The 15,642-nt window shown below is 48.5% G+C and overlaps 1 protein-coding gene across 2 annotated transcripts in view; it reads left to right on the forward strand.

Moving 5' to 3' along the window:
• Positions 1-15,642, forward strand: part of LOC130363087 (calpain-8-like) — a 124,174-nt gene that overhangs the window by 64,883 nt on the left and 43,649 nt on the right. For both annotated transcript variants that reach the window (XM_056568428.1, XM_056568427.1), the window contains exons 8-9: positions 11,748-11,813; positions 11,917-12,005. In XM_056568428.1, the coding sequence (XP_056424403.1) occupies positions 11,748-11,813; positions 11,917-12,005 (155 nt within the window). The remainder of the gene's footprint in view (positions 1-11,747; positions 11,814-11,916; positions 12,006-15,642) is intronic.

Consider the following 15,642-nt stretch of genomic DNA (forward strand, 5'->3'; position numbering starts at 1 on the left):
CTTTCAGGCGTAGACGGGGAGAAACATAGGTCTTCCCTGGAGGAAGATTACGCAGGTCTACAGGGGCCACGGTGACCAAACGTTCTGGCGGTACTATGTGCTGTGGCTTGACTTCATCTCCTGAGACATCGGAGGAGCGGGAAAGAGAGCCGGCTCTGATGTTCTTACTCGCAGAGCGAAAGTGGATCAGGAAATTAAATCTGGCAAAAAATAGAGACCAGCGAGCTTGGCGGGGGTTAAGTCTCTGAGCAGACTGGAGGTAGGATAGGTTTTTATGGTCAGTAAAGATGTTCACTGGCTGTACTGATCCTTCAAGTAAGTGTCTCCACTCCTCCAGTGCCAACATGATGGCGAGCAGTTCTCTATCTCCTATGGAATAGTGTCTCTCTGCAGGAGAGAAAGTTTTAGAGAAGAATCCACAGGTAACCGACTTGCCTTTCAGAGTCTTTTGCGTGAGTACGGCACCAGTACCCACGGAGGAGGCGTCTACCTCCAGGTAGAAGGGCTTTGAAGGATCAGGCCTGGACAGGACTGGAGCGGTGGCAAAGGCAGACTTGAGAGCACAGAAGGCCTCCTCGGCCTGAGGAGGCCAAGACTTCGGATTTGCCCCCTTTTGGTCAAGGCCACAATGGGTGCCACAAGGGTAGAGTAATGCGGGATGAACTGTCTATAGTAATTAGCGAATCCGAGAAACCGCTGTATGGCTTTAAGGCCAGAGGGACGAGGCCAGCCCAGGACTGCGGAAAGCTTGGCAGGATCCATTTGTAGTCCCTTGGCGGAAATGATATAGCCCAGGAAGGGTAGACTGGTGCGGTCAAACAGGCACTTCTCGAATTTGGCATAGAGACGGTTCTTCCGTAGACGGGAGAGTACAAGGCGGACATGTGCACGATGTTGGTCCAAATTTGAAGAGAAAATGAGGATATCATCCAGATAAACTACTACACAGGTATAGAGCAGGTCTCTGAAGATGTCGTTAACGAACTCCTGGAAGACAGCTGGAGCGTTACAGAGTCCGAAAGGCATGACTAAGTACTCAAAATGACCGTCTCGGGTATTAAAAGCCGTCTTCCACTCATCACCCTCTCAGATACGAAGGAGGTTATAGGCCCCCCTGAGGTCCAACTTGGTGAAGAACTTAGCGTCTTGTAGACGATCAAAGAGTTCAGCAATCAGGGGAAGATTCTTAATAGTAATGCTGTTGAGACCCTGAAAGTCTATGCAAGGCCTAAGGGTACCGTCCTTTTTGGAAACAAAGAAGAATCCAGCTCCGGCAGGAGAAGAGGATTTCCTGATAAACCCTCTCTGCAAGTTCTCCTGGATATACTCCGACATAGCTTGAGTCTCTGGAGGAGAGAGAGGATAGATTCTTCCTCTAGGTGGCGTGGTACCAGGTTGCAAGTCTATGGGGCAGTCATATGGCCTATGTAGAGGCAACACCTCCGCTTGCTTCTTGCAAAAAACGTCTGAAAAAATCCACATATGGTTCAGGCAGACCGGGAAGAGGAAGAATGACAGGTGCAGACTTGGCTTGTATAGGCTTGAGACATCTGCCAAGACAAGCCGGACCCCAGCTTCGGACCTCTCCGGAGGTCCAATCCAGGACGGGACAATGATGCTGGAGCCAGGGCAGACCCAAGAGGAGTTCAGAATTGCAATGGGGTAGCACATAAAACTCCAAACGCTCAGAATGCAGGTCTCCGATGTCCATCTGGAGGGGCTCCGTACGGAACTGCACCATGCCGTGGAGTCTCTCTCCGTTGACGGTGGAGATGAAGATGGACTTCTGCAAGCGAACCACAGAGATGTTGAACTTGTTCCCCAGCGAGGCGTCGATGAAGTTACCGGCAGAACCGGAATCCAGAAAGGCAGAGGCAACAAAGGAGGTCTTGGCGGGTACTGAAATCCGCACGGATACAGTAATGCGTGGAGAGGAGGTATTCACACCTAGCAACGCCTCTACAACGTTGACTAGATGCGGGTGTTTCCCTGACGCGGTGGACGAAGAGGACAGTCCTTTAGGAAGTGCTCAGTACTAGCACAGTACAAACAGAGGTTCTCGTCACTACGGCGGTTCCTTTCTTGCGTGGTCAGGCGAGACCGATCCACCTGCATGGCTTCCTCGGCGGGAGGCCCAGAAGAGGGTTGCGGTGGATGCTGGAAGATAGGAGCCAGACGAGGAAAGCGTCTGGGACGAGCACTTCCCTTTTCCTGTAACAGTTCCTCTCGTCTCCCAGCAAAACGCAGGTCAATCCTGGTGGCCAAATGAATGAGGTCACTCAGGTTGGAGGGCACTTCTCGTGCGGCCAGGACATCCTTTATGGCGCTGGACAAGCCTTTCTTAAAAGTAGCACAGAGCGCCTCGTTATTCCAGGAGAGTTCCGAAGCAAGGGTACGGAAACGAATAGCATAGTCTCCCACAGAAGAACTCCCTGTCAGGATCCGGACTGGTATGCGGAGAGGACACTGGTGGTGGATCCTGTGTGTCAGTGAGGTGATGGCGTGGGCCGTACCAGGGGAACGGAGTCTAAGGGGTTACTGGTTTCCACCAGAGCCCGCCGCAAAGCGGGATGGACTTGCAGCAGCAGGTAACCCCCCAGGTCGTTCCACCCGATAGCGACTCAACCCCAACTGACAGCTGAGACAGGCGCGGTACACAGGGACAAGGCAAGAGCAAGGTCGGACGTAGCAGAAGGTCAGGACAGGCAGCAAGAGTCGTAGTCAGGGGCAACAGCAGAAGGTCTGGGTACACAGGCTTGGGAACACACTAAACGCTTTCACAGGGCACTAAGGCAACAAGATCCGGCAAAGACAGGAAGGGGAAGTGGGTTTTTATTCACATAGAGGAGGTGGGAGCTAATTAAGAAGATTGGACCAGGCACCAATTAGCGGTGCGCTGGCCCTTTAAATCTGAGAGCTCCGGCGTGCGCGCGCCCTAGAGAGTGGGGCCGCGTGCACCAGGACCCATCAGGAGAACAGGACAGGTGAGAGGGACGGGGTGCGATCCGCTAGCGGGCACGTCCCGCTAGGCGGATCGCATCCCCACCGGGCACAGCTGAGCAGCGTCTCCGGTCAGCACTGCCGACTGGAGCGCTGCAGGGCAGGAGACGCCGCGAGCGCTCCGGAGGAGGAGGGGGAGCCGGAGCACTCGGCGTAACAGTAACCCCCCCCCTTTGGTCTCCCCCTCTTTTCTGAGCCCAGGAACCTATGGATGAGTTCCTTGTCGAGGATATTGTCCTCGGGCTCCCAAGACCTCTCTTCGGGGCCACAATTCTCCCAGTCAATGAGAATTCTTTTTTTTACCTCTGACCACCTTGGAGGCAAGGATTTCTTTTACCGTGAAGACATCAGAGGAGCCAGAGACAGGAGCAGTAGCGGTGACCTTGGGGGAAAAGCAGTTAAGAACGAGAGATTTGAGAAGGGAAACATGAAAGGAGTTAGGAATACGAAGAGAAGGAGGAAGATGAAGCTTGTAGGAGACAGAATTGATTTGACTTTTGACTTTAAATGGTCCAAGGTAACATGGACCCAGCTTGTAGCTAGGAACACAAAACTGGATATATTTGGCAGAGAGCCACACTTTGTCCCCAGGAGTGAAGACAGGTGGAGTTCTTCTCTTCTTATCTGCATGTCTCTTCATACGAGACGAGGCCAGTAGGAGCGAGTTTTGAGTCTCCTTCCAGATAACAGAGAAGTCCCGGGTTACTTCATCTACAGCAGGAACTCCAGTGGGAATGGGGAGGGGGGGGCAGAGGGTGACGGCCGTACACCACAAAGAATGGGGATTTGGCAGAGGATTCCGAATTTTTGAAATTGTACGAGAATTCAGCCCAGGTCAGAAGGTCGACCCAATCGTCTTGGCGGGAGGAGACAAAATGTCGCAAGTAGTCACCAAGAATCTGGTTTACTCTCTCTACTTGTCCATTGGATTGGGGGTGATAGGAGGACGAGAAATTTAATTTGATTTTTAATTGGTTACAGAGAGCTCTCCAAAATTTCAACACAAATTGAACGCCTCTATCCGAGACAATATGCGTGGGAAGCCCGTGAAGGCGAAAAATGTGCAGAAAATTTGCTTCGCCAACTGTGGCGCAGAAGGAAGACCTGGAAGCGGAATGAAGTGAGCCATTTTGGAAAAATTATCAACGACCACCCAGATGACGGTATTGCCATGGGATACGGGAAGATCAGTAATGAAATCCATGGCAATTTGGGACCATGGTTGCTCAGGGATGGGCAAAGGAAGGAGGAGTCCAGCAGGCTTCTGGCGAGGGGTTTTATCCCGGGCACAAATAGTACAGGCCCGAACTAAATCAGTAACGTCACCCTCTAGTGTAGGCCACCAATACAGACGGGAAATGAGCTGGATGGACTTTTTAATGCCAGCATGACCAGCCAGGTGAGAGGAATGCCCCCATTTGAGGATCTTGAGGCGAAGGCGTGGAGGAACAAAAGTCTTTCCAGGGGGGGGGTTTGTCCCAGTGAGCCTGGAGCAGAGGAGACCAGGCACTCAGGTGGTACAATATGCTGCAGAGGGGTTTCAGACTCGGAGGCATCAGAGGAACGAGAAAGGGCTTCAGCTCTGACATTTTTGTCAGCGGGACGGAAGTGTATCTTGAAGTTAAAGCGGGCAAAAAACAACGACCATCTAGCCTGGCGAGGATTCAGATGCTTAGCGGACTGGAGGTACGAGAGATTCTTGTGGTCAGTGTAAATGACAATGGGGTGTTTGGAACCCTCCAATAGATGCCTCCACTCCTCGAGTGCTAACTTGATGGCCAGAAGTTCACTATCTCCAATGGAGTAATTCTTTTCTGCTGGAGAGAAAGTTTTTGAGATAAAAACACAAGTAATGTTACGTCCAGAAGCGGTTTTTTTTAAGAAGTATGGCTCCGGTTCCGACTGAGGAAGCGTCAACTTTCAGGAAGAATGGCTTCAATGGATCAGGTCTGGACAGCACTGGTGCAGAAGCGAAGGCAGTTTTGAGATAATTGAAGGCCTCATCTGCTTGAGGAGGCCATGACTTAGGATTAGCATTCTTCCTGGTCAGGGCCACAATGGTGAAGAAGTGGGGAATAAACTGTTAGTAATAGTTGGCAAATCCCAGGAAGCGTTGGATAGCGCGGAGTCCAGAAGGGCGTGGCCAATCCAAAACCGCTGACAGTTTATCTGGATCCATTTGAAGCCCTTGGCAAGAGACTAGGTAACCTAGGAAAGGAAGACTGTTGCATTCAAAGAGACATTTTTCAAATTTAGCATACAGGTGGTTTTCACGAAGTCTTTAGAGCACTAGACGGACATGACGACGGTGTTCCTCTAAGTTAGAGGAAAAAATCAAGATGTTGTCCAAGTAAACCACAACACAGGTATACAATAAGTCCCGAAAGATCTAATTAACGAAGTCCTGGAAGACTGCAGGGGCGTTGCAGAGCCCAAAGGGCATAACTAGATATTCAAAATGTCCATCTCTGGTATTGAACGCAGTCTTCCACTCATCCCCTTTCCTGATGCGAATAAGATTATTAAGTCCAATTTAGTGAATATATTAGCTCCGCGAAGACGGTCAAAGAGTTCAGAGATCAAAGGCAGGGGATAGCGGTTTTTGATGGTAATTTTATTTAAACCGCGGTAGTCAATACATGGTCGTAAGGATCCATCCTTTTTAGAAACAAAGAAGAACCCCGCTCCAGCAGGGGATGAGGACTTCTGTATAAAACCTCTCTTTAGGTTCTCTTGGATATACTCAGACATGGCTTGAGTCTCTGGGGCAGACAGAGGGTAAATCCTGCCACGGGCGGAGTGGTACCAGGAAGGAGGTCAATGGGACAATCATAAGGCCTATGAGGTGGTAAGATTTCTGCTTGCTTTTTGCAGAAAACATCTGAAAAGTCCTGGTAGGCCTTGGGAAGGCCCGGTAAAGGTGGAGCCTCAGGGGTTTGACAAGTGGGAGCAGATGTGAGGCATCGTTTGTGACAAGAAGGACCCCAACTTTTGATCTCCCCGGTGGTCCAGTCGAGGGTAGGAGCATGACGTTGGAGCCACGGCAGGCCGAGAAGAACTTCAGAGGTGCAGTTGGGCAGAACAAAAAATTAAATTTTTTCATGGTGCAGTCCAATGCTCATAGGCAGGGGTTCTGTGCGGTAACGCACAGTGCAGTCCAATCTTTCTCCGTTAACAGAAGAGATATAGAGCGGTTTGACGAGACGGGTTACTGGGATGCTGAACCTATTAACAAAAGAGGCCAAAATAAAGTTTCCTGCAGAACCTGAGTCCAAGAAGGCCACTGCTGAGAAGGAGGAATTGCCGGAAGGAGAAATCCGCACAGGCACAGTCAGACGTGGAGAGGCAGAATTCACACCAAGAGTCGTCTCACCCTTGTGAAGTAATTGAGTGCGTTTCTCCTGATGTGGAGGGCGGATAGGACAGTCTTTTAGGAAGTGTTCGGTACTAGCACAGTACAGGCACAGATTCTCATTACGGCGGCGCGTCCTCTCTTGTAGGGTCAGGCAGGACCGATCCACTTGCATAGCCTCCTCGGCGGAAGGCACAGGAACAGGTTGCAAAGGACTTTGGAGGAGAGGAGCCGGGGAGAGAAATCGCCTGGTGCGAACAAGATCCTTTTCCTGTCGAAGTTCCTGGCGTCTTTCAGAGAAACGCATGTCGATGCGGGTGGCCAAATGGATAAGTTCAGACAGATTTGCAGGAATTTCTCGTGCGGCCAGGACATCTTTGATGTTACTGGATAAGCCTTTCTTGAAGGTCGCGCAGAGGGCCTCATTGTTCCAGGATAGCTCAGAGGCGAGGGTACGGAACTGGATGGCGTATTCGCCTACAGAAGAACTCCCTTAGACGAGGTTCAGCAAAGCAGTCTCGGCTGAGGAGGCCCAGGCTGGCTCCTCAAAGACACTACATACTTCTGAGAAGAAGGACTGGATAGTAGCAGTGGCGGGATCGTTGCGGTCCCAGAGTGGTGTGGCCCATGACAAGGCCTTTCCAGATAGGAGACTGACCACGAAAGCCACCTTAGACGGTTCAGTGGGGAATTGGTCCGACATCATCTCCAGGTGTAGGGAACACTGGGACAGGAATCCACGGCACTGTTTAGAGTCCCCATCAAACTTGTCCGGTAGAGACAGGCGGAAGCTTGGAGCAGCCACTCGCTGCGGAGGAGATGCAGGAGCTGGCGGAGGAGATGATTGCTGAAGTTGTGGCAGAAGCTGTTGCAGCATGACGGTCAGTTAAGTCAGCTGCTGTCCTTGTTGCGCGGTCTGTTGTGATTGCTGGGCGACCACCGTGGTTAGGTCAGCGACACTAGGCAGCGGGACCTCAGCGGGATCCATGGCCGGATCTACTGTCAGGATCCGGACTGGTATGCGGAGAGGACACTGGTGGTGGTGTATCCTCTGTGTCAGTGAGGTGATGGCATGGGCCGTACCAGGGGAAAGGAGTCTAATGGGTTACTGGTTTTCACCAGAGCCCGCCACAAAGCGGGATGGACTTGCAGCGGCAGGTAACCCCCAGGTCGTTCCACCCGATAGCGACTCAACCCCAACTGACAGCTGAGACAAGCGTGGTACACAGGGACAACACAAGAGCAAGGTCGGATGTAGCAGAAGGTCAGGGCAGGCAGCAAGAGTCGTAGTCAGGGGCAACAGCAGAAGGTCTGGGTACACAGGCTTGGGAACACACTAAACGCTTTCACAGGGCACTAAGGCAACAAGATCCGGCAAGGACAGGAAGGGGAAGTGGGTTTTTATTCACATAGAGGAGGTGGGAGCTAATTAGGAAGATTGGACCAGGCACCAATTAGCGGTGCGCTGGCCCTTTAAATCTGAGAGCTCCGGCGTGCGCGCGCCCTAGAGAGTGGGGCCGCGCGCACCGGGACCCAGCAGGAGAACGGGACAGGTGAGAGGGACGGGGTGCGATCTGCAAGTGGGCACGTCCCGCTAGGCGGATCGCATCCCCACCGGGCACAGCTGAGCAGCGTCTCCGATCAGCACTGCCGACCGGAGCACTGCAGGGCAGGAGATGCCGCGAGCGCTCCGGAGGAGGAGGGGGAGCCGGAGCGCTCTGCGTAACACTCCCCTGGGTCAAGTTCAATAACGCAGTCTCTGCTTAGGAAACCCGAGCTGGCTCCTCAAAGACACTCCGGAATTCCTGGAAGAAACTCTGGACACTTGCAGTGACTGGATCGTTGCGGTCCCAAAGCGGTGTAGCCCAGGCCAGGGCCTTCCCAGAAAGCAGGCTAACGACAAATGCCACCCTGGCTCGCTCCGAGGGGAACTGGTCAGCCATCATCTCAAGATGAAGAGAGCATTGGGACAGGAATCCGCGGCACAACTTGGGATCACCGTCATACTTGGCCGGCATGGACAAACGGACTCTAGAGGTGGCGGTGGCGTGGACCGCGTCCCTGCCGGTGACAGAAGCCCCGGTCAGAGAGTCTGACCGGGGCACTCCGCGGAGACAAACGCAGTGAGCACTCCAGTCCAGGAGCAGAGGACGGAGCGCTCAGCGTTACACTCTGAAACAACAACAGCTTGCTGTATGGCACTACACACTGCCATCTAGTGTCCATGCAAGTAATTGTTCAGCCCCTTTAACCATTTACTGAAGGAGTGCTATCTCCAATTGGTTACAATCTGTTTTCTTTCTGGAGAAATTATTTTTTGCACAGAGATTTACAGAACACCAAAGACAGAATCCCTGTGTCATGCCCCGACCCCTCAGACACTGCACTAGGCCTAAGGAACTATATCACATTTAAATGAAGAGGACTTTTTAGTAGGAGAAGACATTGGCAAAAATCCCCCCAGGCTGAAAAATGGTACCATTCACATATCTATATCCAGTGAATTCTGAAGGTGCTGTACAGAGAACTGCAGTGTTGGTCTCCGGGTGTTCCCAGGGTCTTTTACACAAGCTCCTAAGCATAGTGTATGTCCCACTATACAGTATGGGGGAGATTTATCAAGACCTGTACTGAGGAAAAGTTGCTGAGTTGCCCATAGCAACCAATCAGATCGCTCCTTTCATTTTTCACAGGCCTTTTCAAAAATGAAAGCAGCGATCTGATTGGTTGCTATGGGCAACTCAGGAACTTTTCCTCGGCACAAGTCTTGATAAATCTCCCCCTAAATGCTTACATGTTATCGAAAATACCACAAGAACCAAATACAGTAGAATCTCCCAATAGTGGACAATCACGGGGAATGAAAAAGTGTCCGCTATTGAGAGATGTCCCTTATTGGGAAAAAGGCTAAAATTTCTTCCTAAATGACGGAATACTGTCCTGTACTCACCCCAGAGTGTAATCACAAAAAGCGATATTACAGTATGATCTCCCAGTGTCTTTTAATCTCCCCTCATCCCCCTGTATCATTTTATCCCCCTTTTATACCCTATGCCATCTTATTCCCCCGTGCCTTGTGCCAAATTATCCCCCTTACCCCCTGTGCCACATCATTTCCCCTTGATTCTCACCCCCCCCCATGCCATTTCATCCCCCCCATTATTACCCTCTGTGTAAATTCATCACCCCCTCTATATGAAGTGGCACAGGGGGATAAAGGGGGAATTAAATAGCACAGGGGGAGATCAGGAGGAAATGATGTGGCACAGGGGGTAATAAAGGGGGGATGATTTGGCACAGGGTAATAAAGTGGCATGGGGGGGATCAGGGAAGGAGGGGGGTGAATGATATGGCCGGCGGACTTAGAGAATCAAGAGGCCACTGTTTAAACATTGGTCTCCTGCTTCTGTGCTGGGGCTTCTGCAGGGGGGTGTAGCGGGGCCTGGGCCCGTTACTGGGGTATTGGCTGTACCCCCTGACGATGGCCCTGTGTAGTGTTGAGCGGCATAGGCCATATTCGAATTTGCGATATTTCGCGAATATATGGACGAATATTCATCATATATTCGCTAAATTCGCATATTCGTAATATTCGCGTTTTATTTTTGCATGTGCGAAAATTCGCGTTTTATTTTTGCATATGCGAAAATTCGCGTATGCGAAAATTAGCATATAAAAAATTAACATAAGCGAAAATTTGCATATGCGAAAATTAGCATATGCAAATCTTTGCATATGCGAACATTCGCACGCCAGTCTCACACAGTAGTATTAGAGCCTTCTTTACACCACACAAGCTGGAAGCAGAGAGGGATGATCACTCTGATGTGTACTGTGAAAAAAAAATATACGAATATTCGTAATTACGAATATATAGTGCTATATTCGCGAATATGCGATATTCACGAATAAAATTTGCATTGCGAATATTCGCAAGCAACACTAGCCCTGTGTACAAAGTAGGGCCAGCACATAAGCCTGGTTGTCCCCTATAGGGAGTGTTTTGTCCCCTATAGGGAGTGTTTTGTCCCCTATAGGGAGTGTTTTGTCCCCTATAGGGAGTGTTTTGTCCCCTGTAGGCAGTGATTTGTCCCCTGTAGATAGTGTTTTGTCCCCTATAGGGAGTGTTTTGTCCCCTATAGGGAGTGTTTTGTCCCCTGTAGGGAGTGTTTTGTCCCCTGTAGGGAGTGTTTTGTCCCCTATAGGGAGTGTTTTGTCCCCTATAGGGAGTGTTTTGTCCCCTGTAGGCAGTGATTTGTCCCCTGTAGATAGTGTTTTGTCCCCTATAGGGAGTGTTTTGTCCCCTATAGGGAGTGTTTTGTCCCCTATAGGGAGTGTTTTGTCCCCTATAGGGAGTGTTTTGTCCCCTAAAGGGAGTGTTTTGTCCCCTATAGGGAGTGTTTTGTCCCCTGTAGGCAGTGATTTGTCCCCTGTAGATAGTGTTTTGTCCCCTATAGGGAGTGTTTTGTCAACTATAGGGAGTGTTTTGTCAACTATAGGGAGTGTTTTGTCCCCTGTAGGGAGTGTTTTGTCCCCTGTAGGCAGTGATTTGTCCCCTGTAGATAGTGTTTTATCCCCTATAGGGAGTGTTTTGTCCCCTATAGGGAGTGTTTTGTCCCCTATAGGGAGTGTTTTGTCCCCTGTAGGGAGTGTTTTGTCCCCTGTAGATAGTGTTTTGTCCCCTATAGGGAGTGTTTTGTCAACTATAGGGAGTGTTTTGTCAACTATAGGGAGTGTTTTGTCCCCTGTAGGGAGTGTTTTGTCCCCTGTAGGCAGTGATTTGTCCCCTGTAGATAGTGTTTTGTCCCCTATAGGGAGTGTTTTGTCCCCTATAGGGAGTGTTTTGTCCCCTGTAGGGAGTGTTTTGTCCCCTGTAGATAGTGTTTTGTCCCCTATAGGGAGTGTTTTGTCAACTATAGGGAGCGTTTTGTCAACTATAGGGAGTGTTTTGTCCCCTGTAGGGAGTGTTTTGTCCCCTGTAGGGAGTATTTTGTCCCCTGTAGGCAGTGTTTTGTCCCCTGTAGGCAGTGTTTTGTCCCCCTATAGGGAGTGTTTTGTCCCCTGTAGGGAGTATTTTGTCCCCTGTAGGGAGTGTTTTGTCCCCTATAGGGAGTGTTTTGTCCCCTACTGTCCCCTTTTGGGAGTGTTTTGTCCCCTAATAGGAGTGTTTTGTCCACTATTGGGAGTGTTTTGTCCCCTAATGGGAGTGTTTTGTCCCCTAATGGACAAAATGTGCAAATACATTAAGACTTATGGTAATCTGTCGGGGAATTAAAAACTGTCCACTATTGGAAAAGGTATAGTGACACTTTATCCAACTCAACTAGACTTTCACTAACATCAACACTGGGCTATATATATATATATGGACGATCTTCTCAACTTTTCTCTGCAGGTTGAAGACCCAGATGATGACGGTCTTGTTAAAAGTCATGCCTACTCCATAATCAGAGCAGAGGAGGTGAGGAATCTCCAACACACACTTGACTGGAGACCTTTCCATCTTGGTGGTGGTAATCTGAGCACTTTATGGTTACTCATACATGGTGTTATTTACTTTGAAGGTCACTTTAAAGGACGGAAGTACAGTCCAGCTCATCCGATTGAGGAATCCCTGGGGTTTTCAAGAATGGACAGGAGCCTGGAGTGATGGGTATGATCTAGATTTCTCTTATGTTACCATTCTTAACACATATTCTTATTAGAGCCAACAATGGACTATTAAAGGGGAACTCCAGTGGAAACAAGTGGAAAACAAATGTTTTAAATCAACTGGTGTCAGAAGGTTAAACAGACTGTGAAGTTCTTTCCAGTCTGACCACAGTGCTTTCTGCTGACGCCTCTGTCCATGTCACGAACTGTCCAGATTAGAAGCATATCCCCATAGAAAACCTCTCCTGCTCTGGACAGTTCCTGACATGGACAGAGGTATCAGCAGAGAGCACTGTGGTCAGACTGGAAAGAACTTTACAATTTTCTCTGTAGTAAATCTGTGGTATACAGCAGCTGATGAGTTAAGATTGAAAGGGTTAAGATTTTTAAATAGAAGTAATTTACAAATCTGTTTAACTTTCTGGCACCATTTGATTTGAATTTTTTTCCCCCCTCCGGAGTTCCCCTTTAACCTCTTAAGGACCAAGCCCATTTTAGCCTTAAGGACCAGGCCAATTTTATATTTGCGTTTTCGTTTTTTCCTCCTCGCCTTCTAAAATCCATAACTAATTTCCATCTACAGACCCATATAAGATCTTGTTTTTTGTGCCTGACCAATTGTACTTTGTAAGGAAACCTCTCATTTTACCCTAAAATGTACGGGAGGAAATTTAAATGAAAAACACAATTTTGCACATTTTGGAGGGTTTTGTTTTCACACTGTACACTTTACAGTAAAAATGGCATGTGTTCTTTATTCTGTGCTTTTATATTTTTGTACCGCTTAAAAAAAATCTCAAACTTTTTGTACAGAATCAGTAATAAAAAAAATCGTCCTATTTTGACCACCTATAACTTTTTTCTTTTTCCATATATGGGGCAGTATGAGGGCTCATTTTTTGCGCCATCATCGTACTTTTTATCGATACCATATCATTTGCATATATAAAACTTTTAGATCACTTTTTATAATTTTTTTAAATGAAATGTGACAAAAAAGCAGCATTTTTTTTTTATGTTTACGCCATTTACCCTACGGGAACATTATTATTATATTTTGATAGTTTGGACATTTACACACACTGCTATACCAACTATGTTTATAAAAAAAATGTTTACGGGGTAAAATGGGAAAAAGGGACGCCCCACGATCTCCATGCAGCATCCGCTTTATATGCCGGGCTGCTGCTCCAGTCTCGGAAACCTCTGTGTCCCTCCATTTATGTCTATGGGAGGGGACGTGACGGCAGGGGGCATATAATGCGAGTGCTACACAGAGATCTCGGATGGGAGAAATGATGTCTTTGCCCAGAATACCCCTTTAAGGTACGTTCAGACGAGCGGATTTTACGGGCATATTTCGCTGCGGATCCACTGCTGAAGGCCCGCTCTATGCTGTCTTTACATGTGTCTGCTCGTAGCAGCAATAAGCCACTACGAGCAGACACACTGCAATGTGTGAGTTGCAGTATACTCGCACATCACGTGAGCTCTCTCCCTAGCTCAGAGCAGGGAGAGCGGCCGCGATGTGCGAGAACTCCGCGCACATCACTGCACTGTGTCTGCTCATAGCGGTGTATTGCAGCGTACTTCAGCAGCGGATCCACAGCGTAAAATACGCTGTAAATCCACTCGTCGGAATGTACCCTTAGGGTCTATTCACACGTTCAGTATTCTGCACAGATTTGATGCACATGAAATTTAACATTGAAATCTGCAGCAGAAAATCCTGCGGATCAAATCTGCGCAGAATACTGTATGTGTGAATAGACCCTTAAGAGTAACTCCAATAGACATCAATGGATAGTGAACACATGCATGGCCAACTCTTTGGCTTTAACTGAGTACTGGCATGTCTGAAATATAAATTGTGGGGAGATTGCAAGAGCGGAGCATTAGTGTTGTCAGATTCTAGATGTGTGGTAAAATTTTTGGTAAATTTTTTGACAAAAGAATATCTTCAGATTTGCTTGTTTACAACAGCCAATCAGGAATATACCTCCAGTCATGTGACTCACGGAGGAACTCTCCGCCAGACACGGAATAAAGAAAAGCATTCTAAGGTGTCCATAGCCCTTAGGCCTTCAGTGCAAAAAAAAAAAAACAGCAACAGTTTCCGCCATCATTCTGCACTCAATTGCCCATAATAAGAAAGTAATAAAAGAATGTTAGAAATATCTGCATATTTATGGTTGTGAAGCCCCAAAATGTCATCCAAAAATAGGAAAAAGTGAGAATTAAATCAAACTAAGTAGATAACTAATATAGATAAAGCAAATCCTTCCATATAAAAGTAATAAAGAATTGCTGGGAGCTGTAATCAATGTAGATAACAGGAGCTTCTTCAGGGTCCTGTACAGTACACACAATGTCCTAAAAAAGTAACTTGGAGTCATCCTAACCTGGTATCCGAAGGAACAGCTAACCCTGGCAGTGAGTAGTACAGAATATGCAATACCTCCCTGTACTGTAGGGGGGCGCTAACAGACAGGATTTTAGTGCATGTACTAAAGTTGAAGCCCGTTTGACAGTGATTCCAGCCTCCATTCTTCTTGGGGATGAGGCCACACGGTTTACACACCTTTATATGGGGATTTTCCTCCATTCTTCTCTGCAGATCCTCTTAGGCTCTGTCAGGTTGGATGGGGACCGTGGGTAGAAGCCATTTTCAGGTCTCTCCAGAGATGTTCCATTGGGTTCTGGTTCTGGCTGGGCCACTCATAGACATTCACAGAGGTTTCCCTAAGCTGTTCTTGTGTTCTTTTCTGTGTGCTTAGGGTCACTGTCTTTTTTGAAGATGAACCTTCTGCCTAGACTGAGGCCCAGAATTCTTCAGATCAGATTTTCATTTAGAATATTTCTTTACTTTGGTTCGAATTAGGAAAAAGCTGAATGAAGTTTCCCTCTCCCCCAGCATGATGCTGCCCCTATGACTGTTGAGACCCAATTACCTCCTAGCAGGCTATAACTTCCCCTCCCCCTTACTACAATAATTAATTAAATAATAAGTGACACAACAACAATTTAACTTTTCCGTGGGTGGGGATCGGCCACAGCTTTATTTATAAAATTACTTATATAAATAACAATTTAACTGTAACAAAGACACCGATTGGCTTCTTGCCAACCCGAGAGGTGCTGCCACACCGTCCTGTGTGGAGGCCTACCCCGGGTTGACCCCTCTTTCACCGTCTTCTTACCGCCACAGAGGAGACCAGTTAGCCCTACACTGGGCTCCGACCCCCACCCAAAATATACCGACAGCCAACACCTAGGGCCACCTCAGCCCCCCGGACACACCCAACACATTTCCTCTCCAGGAAATCCGAGGTACCTGCCGCCAGGACCCAACTCATCTCTCTGACTCGCCCATACACCGAAGAGTGCCCCAGCACTCGCACCACCTTACGGAAAGCCACTCGCAAAACAAAACACATATGGGAAATATCAAACTGGGCAAAAATGGCAACACAACATGCAGATCACCAGCGCCCCACGTGCTGCGCTACCCACTCCGGAAACCCAGCCACCTCCGCCTCCACAGACCCCGATACAAAAGAGAGCGAATCCTGAACTCACAACACTCCATCCCATCAAAGAAAAGCAAAAAACCCAAAACAGGCAAAACCCAAAACTGA

The sequence above is a fragment of the Hyla sarda genome, chromosome 3 (genome assembly GCF_029499605.1).
Source record: "Hyla sarda isolate aHylSar1 chromosome 3, aHylSar1.hap1, whole genome shotgun sequence".
NCBI classification, from domain to species: Eukaryota; Metazoa; Chordata; class Amphibia; order Anura; family Hylidae; genus Hyla; species Hyla sarda.